Source organism: Zophobas morio, unplaced genomic scaffold, assembly GCF_036711695.1.
Source record: "Zophobas morio isolate AGI-343-1 ecotype UQ-CSIRO unplaced genomic scaffold, CSIRO_AGI_Zmor_V1 ptg000006l, whole genome shotgun sequence".
Lineage (NCBI taxonomy): Eukaryota > Metazoa > Arthropoda > Insecta > Coleoptera > Tenebrionidae > Zophobas > Zophobas morio.
The window spans coordinates 3,092,826-3,113,430 of NW_026972111.1; the positions used below are offsets into that span (position 1 = coordinate 3,092,826).

The window sequence follows — 20,605 nt, forward strand, 5'->3', positions numbered from 1 at the left end:
TGAATTTTCTCACTTGACATACTTGTTTTGAAGAATTGCTAGTTGCAGTAAATTGTAACCGTCTTTATCTCGAACTCTGTAACACTTCGGAGAATCGAGAAGCTCTTTAAGGATTTCCACTTGTTTATGGAGGACGGCAGCGATTATACGAGATTTTTTTACCTGAAATAAGTGTGGTTATGTTCGTGTACGGTTATGTGTCAGGGGGTCCTTTCGTTACAAACCTTAAAATCGGAAGAAAACATTTTCGACGGGGCTTTCTTGAATAAATGTGTTCCGACGTATGGTAACTTGTACTCGTGGCATGAAAGAGTAGTTCGCCCGTTTTCGCCTATCTAATCATTCTAATCTATCCTCTGATTCCTCTGTTGGTGCTCGGTTGGTACCTTGATGGTTATTCGTTATTCCTCAGTTGGTACGACAGAAATTTGTGATTCCAAAATAAAAAAGGCCAATGTCACTTATGTCATGTTATTAAAAAAAATAGAAAAATTCGTTCATCGGATGCACACACTATTGTTGACGTTATGCAACTCAGTTTTGATTAGAGGTGGGACGGGTAGTAACTATTCGTTACAAAGTATTCGGTACACGATGAGACCCGAACTACCGAGTCTCGAAATTGAAAAGTAATCGTTACTATTCGTCAATGATTACTGACCATTTCGTGATTTCGAGTATGCATTCTGGATTCAAATACTAAGGAATCAAGAATCGATTGCCGAAATACCGAGAATTACCGACCTCCTATATATCAAATACCCTTACTTTTATTTACTAACACTTCGCTTTCAAGTTGAGTTGAATGTTGAATATAGAAAAAGAAATAAGTTAAAAATAATGCGGCCTTTTGTGACTTCGGGCCTAACGCTTGATTACTCTCAGACAAAAATTTAATGAAGTAACCAAAGTTACTAAATAATAATACATTTATAAAGTAAGTTTTTTGTTTTTTTTTTATTCTATGTAATATTATTTGATTTATTTTTATATTTTTTTTATGATTTAAATATATTGTTTGTATTATTCCAGAAATTATTAGATATTTTCATACCGCAATAAATCCATACCAAAGCGAGTTCCATTGAGTAATCAATACCCGAAGTAACGATTATAAATAACGATTACTTTTTTAAAAAGTAACGAATACGTACGAGTACACCAAAGTAACGATAATTCCCATCTCTAGTTTTCATCATAAGTAAAGTTAATTCACCATGGGTCGAGCTTTTCAAGGTCAACTAATTTAATTATTTAGCGTTGTAATGTTGTCTTGAAAAATTTTGTTATCGTGTAATGTCACTAAAGTACGGATATAGTGCCATTTATGTCAAAATAACAACAAGTGTCAGTATGGCGATTACGAAAGGTGCAGAAGCAAAAGATTGTACAGAACGTGGTTTCTTCACTTTATCATTTTCTGTTAAATTTAAGTACAACATAATAACTGTAAAAACGCAGATGAAACAAATAACATCTAGGTAAACAACTACAAGAAAAAAAATCAATGTATTAATTCGATAACTATTGTTTCAATAGTCTGATCATTTTCGCTGCTATTATCGTCGTACAAATCATTCACTATTCGTAGCTTTTGAGGAAGACAATAGACATTTTAGTTATTTTTCGAATCATTAGGTGGTACTAACAAAAGATTCGTCTGTCAGAATCAGCCAAGGATATAATAAATGGTGGCATATCGTCAACAGAAAAATCCCCCATTAGCTTTTTCGAATCAGCTTTAATAAGATCTTCACAGTGCCTAACACTTTTCATCCACATGTCTTGCGTCCAAGGCTTCTCTCCACAAATTAGACACTCTGTCTTTGGTGGGAGCTCGTGCACGAACATGTTTGTTATAGTAGCCTGCATAGATATTGTAGCCGTCCATAGAGTCGAAATTTGCGAATAAAAATAAAATAAAACCGGCTCAAACGGAGCCGACAACGGCTTGCAAGTTCTGTCACAACGGCACGCGTCGCATCACACAGGGGTGTATTTAAGGCCGATTGCACAAAATCTTAGGGTCACTGTAAGCTTACTATTTTCTATCTACGACAAACGATTTGTCACACAGCTACGAAACCGACGATCTAGAGAAAGATGGAAGTTTGAAAATATATTTCAACAAGTGTAATAACCATTTAGTGCAACGCAATTGGTTCAAGCAAAGTGAAATATGACAGGAAACAAACAGTCCACGTCGACTAGTTTATAGCCGTGTTTGCTGCTAAGATGACCAGGTTTTTCGCTCCACCTACCTTCGCAACGATGAATATACCATACCACAACTTGTGTACAGTGAACAGAGCTTCGTTTTTATTGACGAGATTGAGCTAAGAAATGAAACAGATTATACATGTCATAACGGAAAAGATGACATTTAATATTAAATACGTCTCTGTGCAACGTGTGCCAGAGTGATGTCAGAATTTGCAAGCCACCGTCGGCTCCGTTTGAACCAGTTTTATTTTATTTTTAATCGCAAATTTCGACTCTATGGACGGCTACAATATCTATGCAGGCTACTATACAATATGATTTGCCAAACCCCCACACCATTTCTATTGGATTGTATTGACAATAGTATGGGGGTAAACGAAATACATTATAATTTTTCCTTGCCAAGAACGAAAAGGACGAAAGAGTACGAAAAAGGATAATAAGGACGAAAAAGGACGAAAAATGACGAAAAGGACCCGGGGTGGGCTAGTTAGCATCATGCTTGCCCGCTACACCTTGGGTCGTGGGTTCGATTCCCGCCATGGCTCTGGGTGTAACGTGTATGTCCCGTTCCCCTGTAATTGGGCCTCGGTGCCTGTTGGGGGACGTAATTAATAAAATAAAAAATAAAAAATAAAAAGGAGGAAAAATGACAAAAAATGACGAAAAAGGATAGTAAGGACGAAAACTTACGTTAGAAGACGAAAAAGGACGGCAATGGACGAAAAAGACGAAAAAAGACGAAAAAGGAAGAAAAAGGATCAGAAGGATGAAAAAGGATGAAGAGGACGAAAAAAGATAATAAGGATGAAAAAGGACGAGATGGACGATAAAGGACGAAAAAGGACGAAAAGGTCGAAAAAGGACGAAAAACTAAGAAGAAGGACGAAAAGGACGAAAGAGGACGAAAAAGGACGACAGAGGATAATAAGGACGAAAAAGGAAGAGAGGGACGAAAATGGACGAGAGGGACGAAAATGGACGAGAGGGACGAAAAAGGACGAGAGGGACGAATAAGGACGACAAGGACGAAAAAAGATAATAAGGACGAAAAGGATAATAAGGACGAAAAGGACAAGAAAGAACGAGAAAAGAGCGAAAAAGGACGAAAAGGACAAAAAAGGAGGAAAAGGACGAAAAATGACGACAAAGGAAGAAAAAGGACCAAAATGACGAAAAAGGATCATAAGGACGGGAAAGGATGAAAAGGACGAAAGAAGGACAAAAATGACGAGAAAAGGACGAAAAAGGACGAGAGGGATGAAAAAGGACGAAGGACGAAAAGGACGAGAAAGGACGAAAAAGGATAAAAAGTATAATAAGGGCGAAAAAAGGCGAAAAGGACGAAAAAGGAAAAAAGAGAATCATAACGACGAAAAAGGACCAAAAAAGACGATGAAGGACGAAAAAGGACGAAAAATCACGAAATAAGAACGAAAAAGGACGAAAAAAGGACCAACAAGGATAATAACGACGAAAAAGGACGAAAAAGACGAAACGGGACAATAAGGATGAAAAAGGACTAAAAAGGATAATAAGGACGAAAAAGGACGAGATGGACGATAAAGGACGAAAAAGGACGAAAAGGTCGAAAAAGGACGAAAAACTAAGAAAAAGTACGATAAGGACGAAAGAGTAATAAGAGAGAAAAAAGACGAAAAGGACGTAAAAGGGCGAAAACGGACGAAAAAGACGAAAAGGACGAAAGAGGACGAAAAAGGACGACAGAGGATAATAAGGACGAAAAAGGAAGAGAGGGACGAAAATGGACGAGAGGGACGAAAAAGGAAGAGAGGGACGAAAATGGACGAGAGGGACGAAAAAGGACGAGAGGGGCGAATAAGGACGACAAGGACGAAAAAAGAACGGATAAGGATGAAAAAGAACGGGAAAGGACAAGAATGAACGAAAAAAAGAGCGAAAAAGGACGAAAAGGACGAAAAAGTAGGAAAAGGACGAAAAATGACGAGAAAGGGAGAAAAAGGACGAAAATGACGAAAAAGGACGAAAAAGGATCATAAGGACGGGAAAGGATGAAAAGGACGAAAGAAGGACAAAAATGACGAAAAAAGAACGAATAAGAAGAAGGATGAAAAAAGGACGAAAAAGAACGAGAGGGATGAAAAAGGACGAAGGACGAAAAGGACGAGAAAGGACGAAAAAGGATAAAAAGTATAATAAGGACGAAAAAAGACGAGATGGACGATAAAGGACGAAAAAGGACCGAAAAGGTCGAAAAAAGACGAAAAACTACGAAAAAGGACGAAAAGGACGAAAAAGAATAATAAGAGAGAAAAAAGACGAAAAGGACGAACAAGGATGAAAGAGGACGTAAAAGGACGAAAGAGGACGAAAAAGGACGACAAAGGATAATAAGGACAAAAAAGGATGAGAGGGACGAAAAAGGACCAAAGGGACGAAAAAGGACGGGAGAGACAAAAAAGGACGAGAAGCACGAAAAAGGACGAAAAAAGAGAATAAGGACGAAAAGGACAAGAAAGAACGACAAAAGAGCGAAAAAGGACGAAAAGGACGGAAAAGGTCGAAACGGACGAAAAAAGGACCAAAAAGGATAATAAGGACGACAAAGTACGAATAAGAATAATAAGGACGAAAAATGACGAAAAGGGATAATAAGCCGAAAAAGGACGAGAAAGGACGAAAAGGATGAAAAAGGATAATAAGCCGAAAAACGACGAAAAAAGGATATTAAGGACGAAAAAAGGACGAAAAAGGACGAATTGGACGGAAAAAGACGAAAAAGGATAATACGGACGAAAAAGGACGAGAGGGATGAAAAAGGACGAAGAAGGACGAAAAGGACCAGGAAGGACGAAAAAGGATAAAAAGTATAATAAGGACGAAAAAGACGAAAAAGGATAAAAAGAATCATAACGACGAAAAAGGACAAAAAAGGACGAAAAATCACGAAATAAGAACGAAAAAGGACGAAAAAAGGACCAAAAAGGATAATAAGGACGAAAAAGACGAAACGGGATAATAATAATAATAATAATAGATATATATTTGCCAAACAGCATAAGCCACAAGTAGGCAAAAGAAAAAAATGCAAAGTACATATATAAAAAACAATAAACAAATAAGTGTACAGATGTGCACAAAAACATAAAAAACATAAAAAATTGAAAGCACAACAAAAACATAATAGAAACATCCAACAAGTAGTAAATGTTTACAAGTAATTGAGCAGATTAAAAGTGTCTAATATAAACTAATTAGATAAATATCAACTATTTTTTGCTAAACTCGACAACAGCTTTATCTAGAATAGATTTTAAGGAATCGAAGTTAAGGTCACAATCTTTCGCAAATATATTAAAGTTGGTGCAAGTAACCGTGATAGGCGATCTCTTTAGGGCATTACTTCTATTAAAGGTGCAATAAAACGTGCGATTGAAAAGGACCAATAGGACGAAAAAGGACGAACAAGATGAAAAAGGATAATAAGACGAAAAAGGATAACAAGGACGAAAAAGGACGAGATGGAGGAACAAGGACGAAAAACGACGAAAAAGGATGAAAAGGACAAATAAGGACGTAAAGAACAAAAAAGGACGAACGGGACGAAATAGGATAATAAGAAAAAAATATACTCAGAATGTCGCAGAGTAAAGACGTGTTTTCGGGTCTCCCGACAATACCGTATAAGAAGTGCAAAAGTCTCCCCATTACAGGGCTTAGATGTGTTAGATGTGGTTCTCTTAGCCACCCTACTTGTGTCAAGCTTCTAAAAAATGTCAAGATAATAAGTGAAACTCAGATCGTTTGCTGTGATAGTGATGATGGCATGTCCAAAACCGAAAACAACTACTTGAGTCCCCAACCAGTTGATGCATCCAGTATTAATAATAGTGATAATGATAACATCTTGCTGTTAATCAATGTAGCAATGCAACCTTTGCTGCAAAAAATTGAAATGTTACGTAAGGAAGTATACGAGTTAAAGGAAAATAACAAAGATTTGGTAAGACTATTAACTAATAATGGCAATGTTCCGAGTTTTCCCTCAAAGTTTCCATCAAAGCCCAATTCTGCTGATACAAATAAGTTTAAATACGAGGATTTGAATAAACCGGATCCGTCATTGAAAAAACAGATACCAGTTATAAGAAATGTAGATAAAGCGTCCAAAAAAAAAGAAGATAACGAATGTATACAAAAATCAGCTGATGATACAAAACAAACAGAGCAAACTTTGTGGTCATCTGATGAAGATGGACACTTTTTAGATACCGAAAAGGAGAATCCGTGGGTTGAACCTAAACGTCGATCAAAGAACAAGAAAAAACCTCAATTTTCAATAACTGGTACATCTCAATATAACGCAGATGCTGGGAATAACTTCAAGTCCACATATGTCAAAAAAGCGTGGTATTATGTTGGAAAAGTGAGTCAGGAAACGGATATAGATGCTGTTAAATCTTACATTTGTGACAAACTTTCATCAGAAGACGTTACCGTGGAAAAACTTCCAGTAAAAGGTTCTTATCAATCATTTAGAGTTGGTGTATTGTTCGCCTTTAAAGATGTGCTTTTTAAAGAAGAATTTTGGCCGCAAGGTGTGACAGTGAGACGATTTAATTTCGCTTCTAAATCTTTTTTAGTCAAGACTACAGAAACTACGACGAAAAAGGACGAAGATGAACGAAAAAGGACTAAAGACGAACAAGGACGAAAAAGGATGGGAAAGGATAATAAGGACGTAAAAAGAACGAAAAGGACGAAAAATGATAATAAGGACGAAAAGGGACGAAAAAGGATGAAAGAGGATGAAAAAGACGAAAAAGACGAAAAGGACGAAAGAGGACGAAAAAGGACGAAAGAGGACGAAAAAGGACGACAAAGGACGAAAGAAGATAATAAGGACGAAAAGGACGAGAAGGGCGAAAAAGGGTAATAAGGACGAAAAAGGACGAGAGGGACGAAAAAGGACGAAAAGGACGATACAGGACGAAAAGGACGATACAGGACGAAAAGGACGATACAGGACGAAAATGACGATACAGGACGAAAAGGACGATACAGGACGAAAAGGACGATAGAGGACGAAAAGGACGAGACAGGACGAAAAGAACGATACAGGACGAAAAGGACGATACAGGACGAAAAGGACGAAAAAGGACGAAAAAAGACGAAAAGGACGAGAAATGACGAAAAATGACGACAAATGAACGAAAAATGACGAAAAAGAATCATTATTACGAAAAAGGACGAGAAAGGATAATAAGGACCAAAAATGACGAAAAAGGACGGGAAAGGACGAAAAATGACGAAAATGGATAAGGACGAGAAAGGACGAAAAAGACGATAAAGGACGAAAAAGGAAGAAAAATGATATTAAGGACGAAAAAGGATAATAAGGACGAAAAAGGACGAAACATGAAAAAAGAACGAAAAAGGATCATAAGGACTTGGTCTCAGGTGATAATTCTTTGCTGTTTAAAAGTTCACGAGAATATATGGCGAATTTAAATGGTGGTTATTGCTCTTTTTGAAACTTTAACACTCAGTCATAGAAATGGAATTGAAGTAAATAACACAGAAAGACGTTGCGGAAGCGGAGTGCGCGGTTCCTTGTCGAGCTGGCGGTCGCACCATCTGCACAAAAGACGGATATCAGATAGAGTGGTGCTGGGTGGCATGTGCTTGCCGATTGAGGAGAGCGACTGACGTGAGTAGGAGAACAGCCACAACCAGGAGCCCCAAACTCCGCTCGTGCTACAACGCCCCCATGGGTAATTTTGCTGTGCTTTAAAAAGAAATTGATACAGCTCGAGAGCCACCATCTGCATTGAGTTATTTTATTAAAATTTTGTTCTCTTTTTGACTGACATAAATTTAAATTTGTCGCTACACGTCCGTAATAACTTGTGTATTTACATCCAGTTACTTTGCTTCAGATTTTTTTCTTTGTTTTTATTAAATTTGTGATTTTCAACTTTTAATAAGCTGATATTACACTAATTCCACTCATTTTTGTTTAAACAATCGCTGTCTTATGAAATTAGAAACAGGGTCAACGAGGGTTAAAAATTCCGCTATGAGTGTGAACGCACGGGTCAAGGCCTGCGTTATTGAATGAATTATTCTTAATTTGTTTAATTTTCGAATGCAGTTCCTAGTGTGAATTTGAAAATTTGTCGGGGGTAAGTACTCCGAGCGTTTCCGAGGTCACCTTACTTAGCTTTTAATCGTATATATATTTCGTTTATACTTATTGCGATATCAAAATTCAGGAGACTGGCCGAAATAAACGCACGGGATGGCGTGGAGGAAGCAAAATGATGGGTCTGCACTCAAATGTAGTTTTTTCTCTCATTTTCATTGTTCATGTGAATGTTTATCATGAATCAGGCTGCTTAGTCCTTTGCGAGTATGGGAGCCTGGTCTCAGGAATGGGAGTGTTTAATCGCACTGTTGGGCTTTTAAAGTATTTTAGTAACAATTTTTCCATTTTAAGATATTTTTATTTTTTGATTTTCCAATTGTTGATTTTTTCGTTATCCGATTTTTTAATTTCGCTATTTTTTCAACATTTCGGTATTTCAATTTTTTTATTGTTCAATGTTTCGTTTTTTTCAATTTTTCAGTTTTCGATTTTTTAATTTTACAGTTTTTCGATGTTTATTTTGCCATTCTTGGATTTTTCAATTTAAATTTTTTGTATTTTTCGATTTTTTAGTGTCTAGATATTTTAACTTTTCGATTCTTCAACTTTTGAATTTTAGAATTTGTCGATATTTCTAGTTCTAGAAAATTTCTTTTTCTTTTTATTAAAAAAATTATCGAAGTTTTCAGTTTCTCAAGTTTAAAGATTACAATTTTTAAATTTCTCGGTGTTTCAAGTTTCGTTTTTTAAAATTTCAGTTTTTTCATTTTTAAGGTTACAATTTTTCCTTTTCCAATTGTTGATCCCTTAATTATTCGATTTTGAGTTTCTTTATTTTTGCAGTTCTTCCATTTCTCAATTTTTAAATTCTTTGATTTTTCAGTTTTTAATTTTTTTATTTTTCCATTTTTCAGTTTTACAATTTTTCGAGGGTTCAGTGTTACAATTTTCCGATTTTTTTGATTTTTTAAAATTCCACTTTTAATAAGTTTGTCCTTTTGTTGAAAAATTAAAAAACGAAAAATTAAAAATAAAGTACTTCCAACTGTGTGATTCCAAGTTGTTTCGTTTCTTCGATTTTTTATTTTCTCAATTCGAGATTTTAAAATTTTTGTTTTTCTGAATTGTTAATTTTTCGATTTTTCCGTGTTTCGTTTTTACATTTTTCGATTTATCGAATTTTTAGTTTATCGATTTTCATTGTGATTTTTATTTTTCAGTAAAATTTTTGTATTTTTCGATTTTTAATTTGTAGATATTTTAATCTTTCGATTTTCTGTCTGTTGAATTTTACAATTTTTCGTTTCTTCGATTTTTCAATTCCTCAATTTTTAATTTATCACTTTTTTCAGGTTTCAATGATACAAAATTTCGATTTTACAGTTTCTATATTTTTCTCAGTTATTCCATTTTTTAATTGCTTTTTGCGTTACCCAATTTTCAGTTTGACAATTTTTTCAATTTTTCGATATTTCAAGTTTGGTTTTTCAATTTTTCATTTTTTCAAGTTTTCCATTTTTAATTTTTTTTTCAAATTTACAAGTTTGTAACTGTTTTATTTTTAAATTTGCCGAATTTAATTTTTCACTTTTTTCAAATAATTTTTAGGGTTTTTATTATTCAATTGTATAATTCTTGGCTTTTCCATTATCCGATTTTTCACTTCCTGTATTTTTTCAATTCTTCAATTTCTCAACTTTCAAATTTCTCGGTTTTCAGTGTTTCGTTTTTTCGATATTACAATTTTTTCATTTTTCCATGTTTCGTTTTTACAATTCCTTAATTTTTTAGTTTTCTGGTTTTCATTTTAGAATTTATGCTTTTGTTGAACAATTAAAAAATGAAAAATCAAGAAAATAAAGAATTAAAAATTGATGATGTTGATTTTTTTCCAAAAATCTGGATGCTAAGGGTAAAAACTCAACACGGGGATTCATAAATCACACATGCAGGAATATGTTATTTTCTAAAATTTAAAGAACATTTGTTCGGTATAATTTTAATTTCTAATTTATTAAAAAACGGGAAAACCCTCTTACAAAATAGTATATGCCAATACACTAACACACTGGAAAAAGTTAAAAACATTCCAACTAAGACACCTAAACACCAATTTAGAAAACAAACAAAAGTAAATTAATTCTTACTAAACTATACCTGAATATGAAGATAAAAGTAGTTAAATAACGATTATAATTAAATAAAAAAGAATTCTAAGATGATAACATTTCAAGTTAAATTGTAAAATACAATTTTGATTTTTTTTCCAAAACAGTCAACATCGGTGTCTGGCCTGTGGTCAGGGATTCTTGTATTGTGGGTTGCAAAGTTTGGCTACCATTATCAATATGTCAACCACTACGCTGATTTTGCAAAACCACCCTTATTGACATTGGAGTCCTCAACCGCCAAAGACAAGCGCCAAATTTAAACAGTCGATGCCAATAAAAAACTTGTTTCACTACAGCTCGTCGCCTGAGAACTTGTTTGATGTACAGACCAGAGCGCGCTCAGGCCAATGTCGACTCTAAGCGTTCAGAAGCGATTTGGTTCGTTTGGACTATATTTTCTGCGGGAATATATTGTTTGGTCAGTTTTTATAACGACTAAGTAAATATTTTTGGTACATATTTAGATCATTTTACATATTTTGTTTAACTAAGAATTAATTCTTTATTTGTGTTTTATACTAGCAAAACGTCTTAAAACTAAGAATATTGTTGAAATCGTAATAATCCAATGGATTTTTTTCGGGAAAATGTTTTGGAAACACTGTGTTCTATTTTGTATGAATTTTTAAATGTTTTTAGTGACGATTTTTGTGGTTGTTTTCGATACACTGTATGATATTAACAGTGAGAAAAAAAATGAAAAATTAAAATAATCGAAAATTCGAAAATCGAGAAATCTAATAAACGAAAAATCGAAACCTTGAAAAATCGTAAAACTGAAACATCAGAAAATCGCAAACATGTAAAATTCAAAAATCTAAAATTTAAAAACAGAATAACGAAAAATCGAAAAACTGGAAAATCGAAAAACCGAGAAATCAAAAGATCAGGAAATCGTGGGTCGAAAAGTCGAACAAATGAGAAACCGAAATAGGCCAAAATCGAAAAGTTAAAAATTCGAAAAATTGAGAAATTAAAAGATCAAAAGAACGAGAAATCGAAAAGTCATGAAGTCGAAAAATCGAAAAATAGAGAAATCGACAAACAAAAAGTTAAAAGTTGAAAAACTAGGAAAAGCGGAAAAATCAAAAAACGAAAAAATGGAAAACTGGAAAAACTAAGAAACCGAAATAGGCCAAAATAAAAAATTGAAAAACTGATAAATCGAAAACCTGAACAATCAAATCTCGATAAATCGGGAATGAAAAATTAACAAATCGAAAAATTGAAAAACAGAACATCTAAAACCAGGAAGTCGAAAAATCGAAAGATTAAGAAATATTGAAAAATTAAAATATCAAAAGATTGAAAAATCTAAAACTTAAAAATCCAAAAATTGAAAAATCGAAAAAGTCAAAAGGTAGACACACCAAAAAATCCAGAAGTCAAAAATAGAAGGGCCGAAGAATTGAAATATTGAAAAATCCTAAAACTGAAAAATCCTAAAACAGAAAAATCCTAAAACTGAAAAATCAAAAATCAAAAAAGTGAAGTCGAAAAATAGAAACCTTAAAAAATCGAAAAATTGAAAAACCAAAAACCTGAAAATAAAAAAATTAAAGAATTGAAGAACAGGAAAATCGAAACACTGATTAATCGAAAAATCGAAAAATTGAGAGTTTATGAAAGTCAAATTTGAAAAATTAAAAAATCGAAAATTTGACAAAATGACAATTGAAAAACAGAAAATCTAAAACCGGGAAGTCGAAAAATCAAGAGATTAAGAAATCGAAACATTTGAAAAATTCAAATATCGAAGAACTGAACTGAAAAATCGAGAAATCGAAAAATCTAAAATTTTAAAAATTAAAAAATACAAAATTTAAAATCGAAAAATTGAAAAATCTAAAAAGTAAAATAATCGACACATCGAAAAATCCAGGAGTCAAAAATCGAAATGTCGAAGAATGGAAATATTGAAACAAAACTGAGATATGGAAAAACTGAAAAATGAAAGATAAACTGAGAATCTAATAACCTGAAAAATCCGAAAACTGAAATATCCAAAAACTGAGAACCTATAAAGTCGAAAAATTGAGCAATCGAAAAATCCAAAAAGTGAAGTCGAAAAATCGAAACCTTGAAAAAACTAAAAAATGAGAAATCGTAAAATTAAAGAATTGAAGAACAGGAATATCGAAACCCTCGAAAGTAAAGAAATGGGAAAATCAAAACATCGATTAATTGTAAAATCGAAAACTTGGCAGTTTATAAATGCCAAATTTGAAAAATTGAAAAATCGAAAATTTGAAAAAACGACAAGTGAATAACAGAAAATCTAAAACAGGAAATCGAAAAATCGATAGATTAAGAAATCAACACATTTGAAAAATTCGAAAACATGAAAAACGGAAATATCGAAGAACTGAAATGAAAAATCGAGAAATCGAAAAATCTAAAATTTTAAATATTGAAAAAGTAAAAAGTCAACACATCGAAAAATCCAGAAGTCAAAAATGGAAAGTCGAAGAACAGAAATATTGAAAAATCCCAAAACTGAAATATCGAAAAACTGAAAAATCCCAAAACTGAGAACCTAAAGAATCGAAAAATCCAAAAAGTGAAGTCGAAATATCGAAACCTGAAAAAATAGAAGAATTGAAAAACCAAACAACCTGACAAATAAGGAGTTTATAAAAGTCAAAAATTGAAAAATCGAAATATTTAAAAATCGTAAAATTGAAGAGAAAAACTGAAAACCGAGAAATTGAAAAATTCAGAAATTGTAAAATCCAAAAATTAAATTGTTCGGTTTTTTAATGTTTCTTTTAGGATTTTTCAGTTTTTAATTTTTTGATTTTTCAATTTTTCAGGTTTACAATTATCCGATTTTTTCATTTTTTAAAATTTCACTTTTAATAAGTTTGCCCTTTCGTTGAAAAATTAAAGAACGAAAAATTGAGAAAATGAAAAATTAAAAATAAAGTACTTCCAAGTATGTAATTCCAAGTTGTTTCGTTTTCTTCGATTTTTTATTTTCTCAATTCGAGATTTTTAAATTTTTCGTTTTTTTAATTGTTTATTCTCTATTTTCATTGTGATTTTTATTTTTCATTAAAATGTTTGTATTTTTCGATTTTTTAATTTGTACATATTTTAATTTTTCGATTTTCTGTCTGTTGAATTTTACAATTTTTCGTTTTTTCGATTTTTCAATTCCTCGATTTTTTTAATTTATCACTTTTTCAGGTTTCAATGTTACAAATTTTCGATTTTACAATTTCTATCTTTTTCTCAGTTGTTCCATTTTTTAATTGCTTTTTTCGTTACCCAATTTTCAGTTTGACAATTTTTTCAATTTTTCGATATTTCAAGTTTGGTTTTTCAAATTTACAATTTTGTAACTGTTTCATTTTTAGATTTGCCGAATTTAATTTTTCACTTTTTTCAAATAATTTTTAGGGTTTTTATTATTCAATTGTACAATTCTTGGCTTTTCCATTATCCGATTTTTCAGTTCCTCTATATTTTCAATTCTTCGATTTCTCAACTTTCAAATGTCTCGGTTTTCAGTGTTTCGTTTTTTCGATGTTACAAGAACCTAAAGAATCGAAAAATTGAGAAATCGAAAAATCCAAAAAGTGAAGTCGAAATATCGAAAAATTCCAAAACTGAAACGTCCAAAAACTGAGAAATTAAAAAATTGAGAAATCGAAAAATCAAAAAAGTGAAGTTGAAAAATCGAAACCTGCGCTCTGGTCTGTAGATCAAACAAGTTCTCAGACGACGAACTGTAATTGTCACCTAAACGCGTCGTTAAAAATATTATGACATTTTTTCTATTGTAGTTAATTTTTTTCCTAGTTAGAAACAAACACTGTTACCAACATAACTCGCTGTGACGCTTCTCTATGTTCCCTGACTACACTAGCGCCACTTGTGGCGTCATTGTAATATTGTAGCAGCTGTTACTCGATTCTCAAATCACTTTTAACACGTAATAATTGCAAGATTTTATTTCAATCCGGAAAAACTGGGAATATAGATACATAATTACTAATTATACAAAAATCCTTAATACAATCTCGTTTCATACGTAATTATTTTTTTGTGTATATTACTGATTGCCAAAGCGTTCAGTTTCGAGTAAAACTCTTTGCACGTTTTAATTTTAAACTTTTTGATAAAAAACTCCCTAAAAACATTTCGCGCTAGCTCGACTAATAAGGGTATTTCTGGAGAATCTTGTACTGAACAATCACGGTTGTAACAAATTTCATTTAATTTAGGATGGACGAAATAATGTCGCAATTCTTTAATACTATCCCTATTATAATGACCCCCATTTTGGAAAAAACGGTTCAAATTCATACTAATGTCATACACGAAAACGGGAATGACATTTTTGCAGTCACTTTCCCTTATTCCCATCTGTACGTCCATGTGCAAAAGAATTTTGAACAATTCGCAATAACCAAACTTTTTATATATCATTTGCAAATCTGACTCTCCAATATTCAAACCATAACTTAATAAATAACAGTACAATTGAGTTATGGTTATTTTGTCACATTCAAGTTCCATTAAATCATGAAATATGACTGTACTATTCAGATTACTAATTAAAGTAATCAAAGTCTGTTTTAAGTCACTGTTGATCATCACATTTAAGTTTTCTAAACAAATAGGTTTGTGATATTTAATATTACAATCTTTATCTGCATCAGAAAACGTACTTTCCGCAAATAACTCATTTATATAGTGGCCAAATTTTTTAATGAAGAAATGCAGACAATCAATATTCATGGAACCCAATATCCAAAAACAGAGAGATAAAAACTCACGCTCAACTGTTATTTTAACAGGGTATTCCATAATCAGGTAGAACAGTGGAGACTTTGCATCAGCAAGTTTTAATAAAACATGCAGTCCCAACTCCACGTCCGAATACTGATCATAAATGTACAAAAACAGAGTTTCTTGTACTTCAAAAGTGTTATCAAGTAAAACAGATTGTTCAAAATTAGAGACTGAAGGTTCCGCCCCATACACCAACAGAGTCATTGCTAGTTCAGTTTCTTTTTCGTACATGGCTAAGTCAAGAGGGGTCTCATGATGTAAGTTCGTAACATTAATCTTAATCCCGCGTTCTATAAGAAGCTTCGCTGTCCTGTAATAATAATTTAAAAACGCGGTGTAAAATGGACTGTCACCTTCGTAATCATCTTCATCGATTCTGGCGCCTTTTTTGACTAGTTCGTATGCAAAATGCTCCAACATCCACGCCTGTCGGTATGAATGATCATGCAGTGCAATAATCAACGCCGATTGGCCTTTTTTGTTCTTGGAGTCGAGAGGAAAATCCGGAATTGACAACAAATAGTCGAAAACTTCGATACTAAAAACGTTCATTTAGATGTTTATCAATGTTATGTCGACGTACTTGTCTTGATGAATTGCTATGTGCAGTAAACCATTGCCATTTACGTCTCGAACGTTATACCATCTGGGGGAATCGAGGAGTTCGCTGAGGGCTTCCACTTGGTTTTGGACGACGGCGGAGATTATACGGGATTTTTTTTTAATCTGGGGGAAATTGAGGTTATGTGGAATCACCAATCAGTGTCGGTTTGTTACCAATGGGGGTCCTGCTCCGTTCCGGTGTCGCCGAAAATAAAATCGCCTTTCACAGTAGTCGTAGAAGTTGTAATTGTCCTCCGAGTCTGAAGAGGACATTTTTGAGTGTCCTGAGTTTTACCAGAAAATGTCACTTGATTTTTATTTTTGGTACCTTGTGATGGCAAGGACTGTTTATATAGGGTGTTCAACTGAAAAAATCATCAAGTTCGTGTTGATTTTTGTAAATATTGTGAAATTGAATCGAATCGAAACTCTGTATAAACAACAAACAACAATATAGAACACTGCTGTCAATAATTCAGTATTGCCAACCCAAAAATTTGATTCAATGCATTGTAGAAGCACAGTATACCAGTAACGAAAGCATACACGCGTGCCGACCAATCACAACAAAACACTTTCAAACTATCGCGAAATTCAAATATTATTCATCCTGCGTATTCAAGTGTTCATTTCCAATATCATAGATCTAAGGAAAACCATACGATTTGTTTTTATATTGTATGTTAATTTTACAGATTTTCCAATTTTCCATTTTACGATTTTTCAATTATTTGAGTTTTAAACTTTTATACGAAATAATTCAGCAATTTTTTGATATAAAATTTCAAATTCTCGATTTTTCATTTTTCAATTGTTCAACAAAAGGACAAATTTATTCAAACCGAAATTTTGAAAAATTTAAAAATCAGAAAACTAACATTGAAACGTCCAAAAATTATAAAATTGAAAAATCAAAAAATTTAAAAATTGAGAAGTTGAAGAATTGAAAAATAAAGAAAAACTGAAAAGACCGAAAAATTCAGAATCAAAATTTGAAAAATGAAACTTGATATATCGAAAAACAAAAATTTCTATAAATTAAATAATCCAAAATACAATAATTATTTGAAAAAAGTGAAAAATAAAAAATCGGCAATTTTAAAAATGAAACAATTGCAAAATCGTAAATTTGAAAAAAAAATTAAAAATGGAAAAATTGAAAAAATGAATAATTGAAAATCAAAAATTGAAAAACCAAACTTGAAAATACAAAAATCCAAAAATGTCAAAATAAACATCGAAAAACTGTAAAATTAAAAAATTGAAATACCGAAATGCTGAAAAATAGCGAAATTCAAAAATCGGATAACGAAAAAATCAGCAATTGGAAAATCAGAAAATAAAAATATCTTAAAATGGAAAAATCGAAAAAACGAGAAACTGTCGAGTCTAAAAATTATAACATTGAAACCTGAAAAAACTGACGAAATAAAAATCGAGAAATTGAAAAAGTCAACAAAAAGATTTTGCAGTTTTTTGATGTAAAATTTTTCAAATTCTCAATTTTTAATTGTTTATTTTCTCGATTTCTCATTTTTTAATTGTTCAACAAAAGGACAAATTTATTCAAACCAAAATTTTGTAAATTTTAAAAATCAGAAAATCGTAACATTGAAATGTCTAAAAATTATAAAACTGAAAAATCAATAAACTTAAAAATTGAAAAAATAAAGAAAAACTGAAAAAGCCGAAAAAATGAGAATCAAAAATGGAAAAATGAAACTTGATATATCGAAAAATTTTAAAACTGAAAACTCGAAAATGAAAAAATTGAGAAATTAAACAAATGGATAATTGAAAAAACAATTGAAAAATCGAAAAACTGTAATATAGAAACCTGAAAACCCTGATTAATTAAAAATCGAGAAAGTGAAAAATTGAAAAAACAAAAAACAAAAACTTCTACAAATTAAATAATCAAAAATACAAAAAAAAAATAATTTCAAAATTCAACAATTTTAAAATGAAAGCCGGAAAACTAAAAAATGAAGGAATTGTAAAAACGAAACATGGAAAAACCCAAAAATTTGAAAGTTGAGAAATCGAAGAATTGAAAAAATACAGAAACTGAAAAATCGGATAATGGAAAAGACAAGAATTGTACAATTGAATAATAAAAATCCGAATAATTATATGAAAAAAGTGAAAAATAAAAAATCGGCAAATTTAAAAATGAAACGATTACAAAATCGTAAATTTGAAAAAAAAAAAATGGAAAAATTGAAAAAATCAAAAATTGAAAATCAAAAATTGAAAAACCAAACTTGAAAATGCAAAAAATTTAAATTGAAAAATCTAAAAATGTCAAAATAAACATCGAAAAACTGTAAAATTAAAAAATTGAAATACCGAAACGTTGAAAAAATAGCGAAATTAAAAAATCGGATAACGAAAAAATCAACAATTGGAAAATCAAAAAATTAAAATATCTTAAAATGGAAAAATTGAAAAAACGAGAAACTGTCAAGTCTAAAAATTATAACATTGAAGCCCAAAAAATCTTACAAAATAAATATCGAGAAATTGAAAAAATCAACAAAAAGATTTTGCAGTTTTTCGATGTAAAATTTTTCAAATGATCAATTTTTAATTCTTTATTTTCTCGATTTTTCATTTTTTAATTGTTCAACAAAAGGACAAATTTATTCAAACCAAAATTTTGAAAAATTTAAAAATCAGAAAAATGTAACATTGAAACGTTTAAAAATTATAAAATTGAAAAATCAAAAAACTTAAAAATTGAGAAGTTGAAGAATTGAACAAATAAAGAAAAACTGAAAAAACCGAAAAAATGAGAATCAAAAACTAACAAAATGAAACTTGATATGTATATCGAAAAATTTTAAAATTGAAAAATCGAAAAATAAAAAAATGATAAATTAAACAAGTGGATAATTGAAAAGCAATTGAAAAATTAAAAAATTGTAATATAGAAATCTGAAAATCATGATTAATTAAAAATCGAGAAATTGAAAAAACGAAAAACAAAAATTTCTATAAATTAAATAATCAAAAATGCAAAAAAAAAATTTCAAAACCCAAAAATTTTAAAATGAAAACCGGAAAATTAAGAAATTGTAAAAACGAAACATGGAAAAATTTAATAGTTGAGAAATCGAAGAATTGAAAAAATACAGAAACTGAAAAATGGGATAATGGAAAAGCCAAGAATTGTACAATTGAATAATAAGGACCCTAATAATTATTTGAAAAAAGTGAAAAATTAAAAATCGCCAAATTAAAAAAAAAACAGTTACAAAATGGAAAATTTGAAAAAATTAAAAATTGTAAATCAAAAATTGAAAAACCAAACTTGAAATATCGAAAAATTGAAAAAATTGGCAAACTGAAAATTGGATAACGAAAAAAGCAATTAAAAAATGTAACAATGAGAAAAAGATAGAAACTGTAAAATCGAAAATTTGTAACATTGAATCCTGAAAAAGTGATAAATTAAAAATCGAGGAATTGAAAAATCGAAAAAACGAAAAATTATAAAATTCAACAGATAGCAAATCGAAAAATTAAAATATCGACAAATTAAAAAATCGAAAGATACAAAAATTTTACTGAAAAATAAAAATTATAACGAAAATCGAAAAACTAAAAATTCGAGAAATCGAAAAATGTAAAATCGAAACACGGAAAAATCGAAAAATTAACAATTAAAAAAACAAAAATTTAAAAATCTAGAATTGAGAAAATAAAAAATCGAAGATACGAAACAACTTGAAATTACATACTTGGAAGTTTTTTATTCTTAATTTTTCATTTTCTCAATATTTCGTTTTTTAATTCTTCAACAAAAGGACAAACTTATTAAAAGTGAAATTTTAAAAAATCAAAAAATCGGAAACTTTTAACACTGACTGAAACATCGAAAAATTGTAAAACTGAAAAATTGAAAAATCAAAAAATTAAAAATTGAAAAATCGAAAAAGAAACATTGAAAAACCGAACAATTTAAAAATTGAGAAATCGAAGAACTGCAAAAATAAAGAAACTCAAAATCGAAGAATTAAGAGGTCGACAATTGGAAAAAGGCAAAATTGTAACATCAAAAATGAAAAAACGGAAAATTTAAAAAACAGAAAACTGCAACGATTAAAAATCGAGAAATTGAAACATCGACAAAACGAAACGATTCTGCAATTTTTGATATGAAAAATTTCAAATTCTCGTTCAACAAAAGGACAAATTTATTCAAACTGAACTTTTGAAAAATCGAAACATTGTAACACTGAAACAGCAAAACACAAAATAATTAAAAATCGAGAAATTGAAAAAATCAACAAAAAGCAACAATTTTGCAGATTTTCGATATAAAATTTTTCAAATTCTCAATTTTTAATTCTTTATTTTCTCGATTAATCATTTTTTAATTGTTCAACAGAAGGACAAATCTATTCAAACCGAAAATTTGAAAAATTTAAAAATCAGAAAACTGTAACATTGAAACGTCTAAAAATGATAAAACTGAAAAATCAATAAACTTAAAAATTGCGGACTTGAAGAATTGAAAAAATAAAGAAAAACTGAAAAAACCGAAAAAATGAGAATCAAAAATTAAAAAATGAAACTTGATATATCGAAAAATTTTAAAACTGAAAACTCGAAAATGAAAAAAATGAGAAATTAAACAAGTGGATAATTGAAAAAACAATTGAAAAATCGAAAA

General features: G+C 30.8%; 2 protein-coding genes across 8 annotated transcripts in view; both read right to left on the bottom strand.

Annotated features, from left to right (window-relative positions):
* The window catches only part of LOC135123336 (poly [ADP-ribose] polymerase tankyrase-like), a 34,522-nt gene that overhangs the window by 2,652 nt on the left and 11,265 nt on the right, over positions 1-20,605 (bottom strand). For 4 of the 6 annotated variants that reach the window (XM_064047891.1, XM_064047889.1, XM_064047888.1 and 1 more), the window contains exons 1-2: positions 225-693; positions 23-162 (exon numbers count right to left, since the gene is read on the bottom strand). The exons of 1 other annotated variant lie outside the window; for it this stretch is intronic. In XM_064047891.1, the coding sequence (XP_063903961.1) occupies positions 23-162; positions 225-245 (161 nt within the window). In that variant the 5' untranslated portion in view covers positions 246-693. Of the gene's footprint in view, positions 1-22; positions 163-224; positions 694-20,605 lie in introns of those variants that run through there. One more of the 6 variants, XM_064047893.1, reaches the window with a different exon arrangement.
* Positions 9,642-16,388, bottom strand: LOC135123335 (uncharacterized). 2 transcript variants are annotated; one of them, XM_064047887.1, is made up of 4 exons: positions 16,102-16,388; positions 15,908-16,050; positions 15,678-15,862; positions 9,642-10,922 (listed from the first exon to the last, which is right to left on the bottom strand). In XM_064047887.1, exons 1-4 carry the CDS (start codon positions 16,198-16,200, stop codon positions 10,864-10,866), a joined length of 486 nt encoding a protein of 161 aa, XP_063903957.1. In that variant the 5' UTR covers positions 16,201-16,388; the 3' UTR covers positions 9,642-10,863. The 2 variants fall into 2 exon arrangements, with proteins under 2 accessions (XP_063903957.1, XP_063903955.1); XM_064047885.1 differs by lacking the exon at positions 9,642-10,922 and having other exon boundaries at positions 13,282-15,862.

Excerpts from the sequence above, each read along its gene's own strand:
- LOC135123335 (XM_064047885.1), bottom strand. The coding sequence starts at position 16,200 with ATGTCCTCTTCAGACTCGGAGGACAATTACAACTTCTACGACTACTGT. Across the intron at positions 16,051-16,101 it reads ACGGAGCAGGACCCCCATTG|ATTAAAAAAAAATCCCGTAT; the intron begins GTAACAAACCGA and ends AATTTCCCCCAG. Across the intron at positions 15,863-15,907 it reads ATAGCAATTCATCAAGACAA|TATCGAAGTTTTCGACTATT; the intron begins GTACGTCGACAT and ends GAACGTTTTTAG.